Source organism: Mastomys coucha, chromosome X, assembly GCF_008632895.1.
Source record: "Mastomys coucha isolate ucsf_1 chromosome X, UCSF_Mcou_1, whole genome shotgun sequence".
NCBI classification, from domain to species: domain Eukaryota; kingdom Metazoa; phylum Chordata; class Mammalia; order Rodentia; family Muridae; genus Mastomys; species Mastomys coucha.
Genome location: NC_045030.1, coordinates 133,081,727 through 133,091,270, shown reverse-complemented (window position 1 = coordinate 133,091,270; position 9,544 = coordinate 133,081,727). Strand labels below are relative to the sequence as shown.

At 38.1% G+C, this 9,544-nt stretch overlaps 1 protein-coding gene across 1 annotated transcript in view; it reads left to right on the top strand.

The window, feature by feature from the left end:
• Rbm41 (RNA binding motif protein 41) overlaps positions 1–1,727 on the top strand; it is a 50,397-nt gene extending 48,670 nt beyond the window's left edge. Inside the window, exon 9 of the mRNA XM_031377506.1 lies at positions 1,524–1,727. Within this exon, the coding sequence (XP_031233366.1) occupies positions 1,524–1,727 (204 nt within the window). The remainder of the gene's footprint in view (positions 1–1,523) is intronic.
• Positions 1,728–9,544: the final 7,817 nt, after the last annotated feature.

Sequence of the window (9,544 nt, the reverse complement as noted above, 5' to 3'; positions counted from 1 at the left end):
TGGCACAAGGGATTTCTTTTTAATAATAGGAACTTTCTCTGTGTTATTTATAGTTACAATGTGTATGTGTTTGTTAAAACTCAGAAAATTAAACACCAAAAGAATGAATTTTAATGTGTGAATTTTTTTACAATAAAAGTAATTTTTAATGAAATAGAGATTTGGAAAGAGAATCATTTCTTTAACTAGTTAAGTATTGTGTGGTCTCTAATTGCTGCTGAAAACCCAAAGCTAGTATATTTCTCTTTTGCTTCTCCTAGGTGAGCCCAAGCCACTAAATTCAACTCTGTATATTCATTACTTTTCTAATGTTGTGGTAAACACCATAAGCAAGGTAACCTGTAGAAGGAAATGATCTGTCTGGGGCTCACAGTTGCAGAAAGATACAAGTCCCTTGCCATTAAGGCAGGGATCATGAGAGCAGGCAGGCAGGTTTGGCACTGAAGGAGTAGCTGAGATCTCACATCTCAGTTCATACACAGGAAGCAACGAGGCACACTTTGCATGGGGTGAATCTTTTTGAAACCTCAAAGCCCACCCCCAGTGAAGCCACATCTTCCAATAAAGCCATATCTCATAATCCTTTCCAAATAGGTTCACCAAGTAGGGATAAAGTATTCAAACATATGAGCCTATGGCGGCTAATCTCATTCAAACTACCAATCTCTACAGCTGAAGATAGCTCAGGAGTAATATACTTGTTGAACATGCATGAGGTCCTTGGTTCAATCCCCAGTGCTGCCTAAAATTTAAATTTTAAAAATATGATCCAGTAAGTGGTGTATGGACTCAGGACCAGACAGCAGGAAGCTTGAACAAGCCAGCCTATGTTACAAATTAGAACTTTTCTCAAAGAAATATGTATATACATTCTCAGTTTTGCCTTTAAAAGACTAGGAAATATATTTGTTGCCCCAAGAACTCATATCCTTTGTGTACAACATTTATTTTAGTAAAACAGTCACTGGATAGTACCAATCCCTTATCTACTGCATTTTGACTTTGTTTTTCTCCTGAATGTCCTGAACCATTGCCATGTACTACCAACATTAATATGTGCCTCCATAGTTTATGGACTGTACTTTGGAGCCAGTATTATATAAGGTAAAGCTTACTTAAGCCTGAGTAGTGTGACGAGCTGGTAGCTGAGATGAATACTAAGTAAATAGCTGGTGGGTAGTATATATAATGTGGATATCCTAGACAAAGGATTAATTCATATCCCTTATGTGATGTGGGCAGAATGGCATGGCTTCTACTCAGTAGAATGGCATGAGATCTCATCACAGTATTCTGGAGAGGATGTAGTTTAAATGTATGAGTCACTTGCTTTCAGGATTTTCCATCTAATATTTTTGGACTTTATTGACTGCTGATAACTGAAACCACGAAAACTGAAACTACCAAGAAGGGAGAACTGGATTAAGCCAAACCTTTTGTTTCCATAACAACAAATACCTGAGATAAACAGTTTCAATAAAGAAAGATTTATTGATCCTCACAATTTAGTTTTTATTCCACAGTTTGGCTGGTTCTGTTGCTTTTGGACCCTAGGTAAAGCAGATGATGGGATTCAGGTGGTGGAACAAAGCTATTCACTTCGTAGTGGACAGGAAGCAGACAGTGAGAGCGCTCCTTCTGGCATGCTTTCTCCTCTAGTGGTTGTTCGACCCAAGCTCTTTACATTGTTGCTGGTGCCACTTTTAAAGTTGGTCCTCCTCTCTTAGTCCTTTGACGTACTAATTGTCTCATGGGAAAGATCTCAAAAGTGGGCTTTAATAAACTCATAGAAGCATCCTTTTGGATGCAAGTGGGAGCCTCTATGTCTTGACACTTGTGGAGAGGTCCAAGGACAACTTTTCAGTGTTGGTCCTTATCTTTCCCTCTTGTTCCAGGATAGGTGGTCTGTGCGCTCCTCCAGACTGTCCTGCCTCTGCCTCTGTGTTGTAGAGAGACATCTGTACAGCCATAGGTTCTAGGGGTCCTGGTGCAGGTATCAGGCTTGCAGGGCAAGCACTTTTTTATCTTCCCAGTTGCCATGAATATCTCTTTATTCACCTGGCAACAAAATTCTTAGCAGAAACCTCACAAGCAATTAGAAGTAAATTGGGTTTTCACAATGCTAGAGAAAAAAAAAAATCCAGGCAATAGTCAACAAAGCTATCTTTTAGAAATGGAGAGATGATCTCAGACAATGGCTATACTAATATATGCCCACCGCCTCTATCCTACAAGAAAAGCTTCAAATTGTTGGATACTAAAGTGTAAGAAGAAAACATGAGAAGGAGTAAAGCTCTCTGGTAGGAGTGACTATCCAAATCCCGAATGCGCTACTATTATAAACATGGTGCATAAAGCAGTCCTCTTTTTAAGATGATGAATAAAAAGCCAACAAACTAAAGTAATAATTACAGTATTCAGAGATAGATAACAAAGATATAAAGTGGAATATGGATTAAAGTGTAGGAAAGACTGCAGTGTTCACTGTGGCACCTTTCACGAGAGCTAAGGGAAGAAATCAACTGAGGTAGATACTAATTGATGTATAGACAAAGAAAATATTGTAAAGGCTGATGAGATGCTTCAATGGTTAAAGGATAAATACTGAAGGCTTTACTCTAATTTCCAGGACCTATTACAAAAGGAGAGAAATGACTCCCACATGTTGTCTCTGGCCTTTACACAAAAACCGTGGGATAATTGTTGTACATGTATCAGAGCAAGAAACGTTTCTCCTATTGTTAGTTTATAAAATTCTGTAAGCAGCCATTACTGTTCTTCATGATGGGGGGGGGGGACTTCATGCCTGAATTATTTTAATTCTAAACAATAAAAATCAGTTAATTGTATACTTAGTTATGTTGAGACTGGGAGTTTCATATCTTCCTCTTTAACTAGAAACTCCTATGAGGTAGAAACAAATATCAAAAATAGCCAGTTGTATGGTTTGCATTGTGAGAAACTGATAGGTTTGTCATTCTGCTTAGAGCCGTGAGACCCCCAAATCCTTTGGAAATGAAAAAATTGAGAGAATTGCCAACAAAAACACTACTTCTTAAGGCTGAAGTTAAATGATACTGTTAGAAGAATAGGAGCATAGGAGGCATTGAAGAGCACCAGAAGGACAAGTATGTGGGCAATTGTAAATGATGTTTGTTCCATTATTTAAAGTAACTATAGCAATGACTTTGGAGTTATGTGTAGAAATGAATAGGACACTGGACAGGAGCAGATAAGGGGAATTTTATTTATTTATTTATTTATTTATTTGTTTATTTACTTACTTACTTACTTATTTTTCGAGACAGAGTTTCTCTGTGTAGCCCTGGCTGTCCTGGGACTCTGTAGACCAGGCTGTCCTGGAACTCAGAAATCCACCTGCCTCTGCCTCCTGAATGCTCGGATTAAAGGCGTGTGCCACCACTGCCTGGCTTTGGTTTTTATTTATGAAATGGGGAGGTATGAATGTAAGATGAACTGACAATAAGAATCATAATTTATAAATCAGGGTTTCTCAACATTATCACTATTAGCTGTGGTGGAGGATAATTCTTTGTTCTTTATGTCTGTTCTGAGTACTTAGAAGTGACCCTAACCTCTTTCTAGTAGATGCCAATAGTACCAACCCATAAGAGTACAAAATGTATCTATAGATATTGCCAGAAGCCATATGGGGTGGCAAAATCAACCATGTTTGAGAAACAATGATCTAAAACAGTTTCTCAACCTATGGGTCACAATCGTTTTGGGGGTTGAATGACTCTTATAGGGGTCACCTAAAACCATTGGAAAACAGATATTTACATTATGATTCATAACAGTAGCAAAATTAAAGTTAAGTTGTAACAAAAACAATTTTATGTTTGGGGGGCTCACCACAACATGAGGAACTGTATTAAGGGTTGCAGCATTAGGAAGGTTGAGAATCACTGGTCTAGAATAACCACTAAAACCATTAAAACACAGTATAAAATATTTTAAAGGTCTAAATATTGTAGTAACAAAAATAAAAAATGTAACATAGGATGATAGTATAAGAAGAACAAATGAATTATGAAAAAAATACCCTAATGTAAGCTCTGAAATGTGAAGCTGCTGGAGGAGAATGGGTAAAACACTTGAAGATACAGAAATAGGCAAGGGTTTTCTGGAAAGGATGCCAACAGTATGGGAAATAAGCCCAAGAATTGACATACGGGACTTCATGAAATTAAAAAGCTTCTCTACAGCCAAGAAAACAATTCCCAAAGTGAAGAAAGAGAGCTCACAGAATGGAAAAGGATCTTTGCCAACCACACACATCAGGTAGAATTATTGTCTGGAATATGTAAAGAACTGTAAAAATCAAACACCAAAGAAAACAAATCATTCCATCAATACATGGGCCAATTAACTAAGTGGACAGTTCTCCAAAGAAGAGTACAATGGCTAATGCATAGATAAAGAAATAGTCAATGTCTTCAACCATCAGGGAAATGAAATTTAAATCTTCATTGAGATTCTCATTCCAGTCAGAATGGTTATCATCAAGTAAAAAGGTAACAACAAATGCTGGGGGTGGGGGCAGAGGAAGGTCGGGGGGCATATGAGGGAAACAAGTCCTTAGACACTGCTTGTGAGGATGTAAGATTATGCAGTCATTAGGTATGGACACTCTTAAAAACTAAAAATAGAATGGCCATATGGCCCAACTGTATTATTCTTGGAGCTATACCCAAGGACTCTTAAGTCAACTTACAAAAGAGATGCTTGCATGTCTCTGTTTATGAATGCACTATTCCTAATAAGCAGCACATAGAACAAGTCTAGATGTTCATAGACAGATGGACAGATGAGTGCCTAAAGAAAATGTGATACACTATACACAGTGTGTATGTGTGTATGTACATATGTGTAGTTATGCCTGTGTCTGTGGGATGCAAATACAAGGTGGGTCATGAGAGGGAGTGTAAAGATCTTAAAGGGAGGAAGAAGGGGGAATGAAATAAAAATAAGCCACATAAAAGCATAAGGGCAAATTAGGGCAGGGGAATGAAATGAACCACTAGGGCAGACAAGAGCCATGGCAGAAGGAAAATGGGAAGGGCAGGAATTTGAACATGGTGCAATGAAGATACCATGATGCAATTCATTACTTCGTAATCTAACTTTCAACATTAACTTTAAAGTTGCAAATGATACTTTGTAAATAGTGTCTATCTGTTCTGCTTACCTGGGAATTACAGACCAGGTTTCCATACTGGAAATATGACTTCTTGTCTTCAAAACCAGTGAATCTTCAAAACCTTCAGAACAGGGAAGGGAATAGATTCACTTGGTTTCTCCAAAGGTTTTACATTGTTTTCCAGAATTCTGATGATGTTTTCTTGACAAATTTGTGTTAGATTGGTTATTTGTTTATTTCTTTCAATGCTTCCATGGAATTGGTTATTTAGAGCTATCTCTTCTGTCATTTTGCTCACATCTGAAGGATTCCTCCTTGATATTTCTTGATTGGCTGAATGATAAGTGATATGTTTTTGAGGTCTTTTTTGTCTGCAAATATTTTCATTTCACACTCAGTTTAAAAGATAATTTTCATAGGTATAGGTTAACATTTTATTTCTCTGAGATCTTTAAATATGTTGCCCCTCATTCAGGTAGCTTGTGTTGTTTTCTGTGAAAAATGTTCTGCTGTGCTTATCTGTTCTTCTGTTAGTAATGTGTCTCTGTATGTAATGTGATCTCTGGCTGCTTTTTTCCCCATTTATCCCTGGTTTTAAGCAGTTAAAAATATGTCATGATGTATTTTTCTTCATATTTCCTGTGCTTTTGATTCATTGAGCTTTTGAGATTTATAAATTTGTCATCATATGGTTTCTGTGATTATTTCCGCCAATGTTTTTCTGTTCTCACATTGAACTCTATATTAGTCTGCTTTAAGTTGTCTTACAGAGTCAAATGATGCTTCATGATTTTTTTCACCCTGTTTTCTTCTGTATTTCAGTAAGGACTTTTCTATTACTGTCTTCAAATTTGCTAATCTTTCTGCTGCAATGTGTAATCTAGTATTATTCATATGTTGGGGTATTTTTCATCTCACATTTAAAAAAAATTCCTTGGATCTTCAGCATTTTTTCTTATCATTTTCACATGTTTCTCTACCTTTTTGGAAAACAAAGGATAGTTGTATGCTTTAATGTTTATGCCTAGTAATTGTCACATTGGCTTCTTTTGTGTCTTAATTTATTCACTTTTATCCTTGTCATGGGTTGTATTTTCACACTCTCTATAATGTCTCCAAATTTTATTGGATAGCAGCCATCATGTCATTTCATTGGTGAATGACGAATTCTTAAAATTTATTTAATTTTAAAAGTTTTTTCCTAGGGTATTATTAAATTAATTTGATTTGTGTTATACTTCTAAGGCTTGCTTTTAAACTTTATTTGCTTCTAGTCTAGAGCTGTTTTTTTTTTTTCTCTACTACTGAGCTAATATGTTTGTGGGCACTGAAACTTATAGCTTGGAATTATGGAATTTTCCACTGTGCCTAGGATAACTACAAAGTATTCCTTAGCTCAAGAGAGTGCTAAAAGTTGCTCTTTCTAGTCCTATTCTTTTCCTTTCCAACCCGAGCATCTCCCAGCTTAGATAGTTCCATGGGTGGTTAAACAAAGATCCCAGTGCCAGCTGAGAGATACCTTTTCATGAGTTGTTGTCCCTGAAAACAATACTAGCTCTTGCCATTTTTTCTTGGTTGCTCTGATAGCTTATTAATAGACCCTCTATTGCTGAAGACACTTCCTAGACAGGTTGATTGCTAGATATAAAGAAATCAAGTTGGAGCTAAGCTGGAAACTTCGTCCTAAATTTTACATTGCCCTAAGGTATCATGCAGGCTGCGGGGGGTGGAGGGGGAGAAATAAAAGGCACAACTTGTCTTTACTATGGACCTTAGAAACTTACAATCATCTTGTCAGGCACGGTGTGCCTTAGCAGTGCGACAGTGTTGCAACTGTTGTATACACAATCAACAGCTCTTAGACTGTAGTTGAGAACGGATGCATAGGAAATTATTCATGCTTGGTACTGTAAATCCTAGTTAAAATTCATGAGTGGGGAGGCCATTAGGCCCTAGGAGGTGAACTTACTACTATTATCTAGCTAAATTTGCATGGTCCCAAACTACTTTCTGAATATCTATGTTTATACTCACAAGACAACACTACTTTCAGCCTTAATCAGAGAAGCTTGCCTTCTCATTGAACAGTGGGAGGTAAGTGTAGAGACTCTTGTCTGACTTCTCAGACAAGTTAGAGTGAGAGAAGAGTGCTCTGCCCTAAACATAGTATTTTTACGCTTCTTTCTTAGCAAAGGCTCGGAAAACATGGGGGAATAATGGGCAGAAATGATGTAAGAGCTAGAGGATAGGGAGAATGGCTGTGAAATGCTATCCCAATGGGCAGGACACAGCCATTGCAGTCAGGAATTCACAGAAGCTGTTGTTGGCTGCACTGGGTTTACACAAGACTGGGCCTGTCAACAGTCAGTTGAGGACGAAGGAGGGACTTATAGGATTCAGTCCTTCCGTGATCAACTATTGGTTCCTGATAGATTCTGGGAGAGGAAGCGTCATTGTATTCAATTGTGTATCCACGGATGAGCCCACCAGGTCCCATTTCATAGTTCCAAATGGTCATGTAGACAGCCCTGGTTAAACTCAATGGGCCATGAAACATCATCACAGTCATGAACATAAGAAAAAGACCTGTATAGGAAATGGGGGTTTTATAGAGGTGTTTATATAGCAATTTCCAGTGGGATAAGGGAATCTCATTAAGATTTGGGATGAAAGGTGAAACAACAGAATATTCTAAGGGGGGGGGGTGAAACTCAATAGTGTTCTGTGGGGAGATGAAACATTTCATCTTGTAGGGAAGCTCATGACCTTATGGAAGTAAATAGTAGCTTCAAGAAATCATGGGAGCTGACCAGATTCAATAGATCTTTGCATCCCCAAGCGTGCGTGTGTGTGTGTGTGTGTGTGTGTGTGTGTGTGTGTGTGTGTACAGACCGCTAAGAGATACTCTGAAACAAGCTCAGACATCTGGAAGAGTTTCAGACCAGCCACACTTCCTGGAAGAGGCTCAGGCCAACTGAGCTACCTTGTAAGGACATTTACTAACCTGCAGATGGCTGCAGATTGTGCAATACATTCCAGGTTTCTAGCTTTCAAGAGCTGTCATTCATGCCGGGGTGGGCTTTGGTGATTCAGATGGCTGAGTCATTTCTACTCCTGTAAGGAACCTCTCCCCCACAGTCCTGTAAGTAGCCACACTAAAACTCATTGGTTCACCAAGCTGGACTTCAGTGGTAACTTACTTAGGTTTATAGATGTTCGTTCATGTCTCCCCAGGAATAGTGTCACACAAAATGAAATGTGTATCAGATAAGAGAAAGGAGATGAAAATAATCGGAATGAATTATGTACTATATATGAAACTGTTGAACAAATTAAATTAATAAGAGGTAAATAACATAAAATAATCAACACTCAGCTAAAGATTAAGAAACTCCTCTCTACTTGCCCCAAAGATTTAAATATTGTCCCTCCCCTTACCCCCTCTCCCCCTCTCCCTCTGTCTTCCTTTCTCCTTTCCTCCTTTTCTCTTCATTCCTTCCTCATCTCCCTCTGTGCTTCTTGGTTTATTTCTCTTATTTCTTCCCACTCACTTCCTCTTCCTCCTCCTCTTCTTCTTCCTCCCCATTCTCCTCCTCCTCCTCATTTCCTCACTACCCACTACCTCTGTCTCTCCTCATAACCTTTTTGCTTCTCTCATTTCCAGTATTGTGTCTTTCAAATTCTAGGCATTGTGATAGCCTTCAATCTTATGTATCTCCAATTCAGGGATGTTATCAGGCAGGCAGTTAGGAAAAAACATCAAGAGCTCCCTTTTTTTGTTGTTTTTGTTCTATTGGAGATAATATCCTTGTACTGCACATTCAATAAAGAAAGCCAATAGTTTGTATTTTCTGTCTTGTTCATGATTGTTTTAGGTGGATAGAAAAATCTGACTAACATCTCACCATGTGATCTTTTGTCTGGTTTTGTTTTGTTTTGATACACATTCTACTTATTGCCTATTTACTCCCATCCATTAAACTAGGAGAGGATTTTTTTTTTTTATTTTTGGTTCTGTTTTACTGGGAGGAGGAAACAAAAGAGATGAAGCAAGAAGATGGGGTAATGATGATGTGTCCATAGCACTGTGGACTGAGTGACCTCTTGTGGTCAGTGAATGGCAAGAGAGCCAGAAATTGCAAGAAGCATTTATGAAAGGCTCTGAAACTGAGCATAAGCAGTTAGGCTTACAACCCAGAAAGCATTGTCACAAGCTTCTTCTTTTTTCCTTTTCATGCAATCCCAAACACGTTTGATACCCAAAATATTGAGCTTTTCAAAGCCTGCAAAAATTGTCTATTTGGTACTGCAGGTGATGCCAACGCTAATGCTTTTCAAAGCAGTTTGGCAGGCAGGAGAAGGCAAATGGGAGCCACAAAA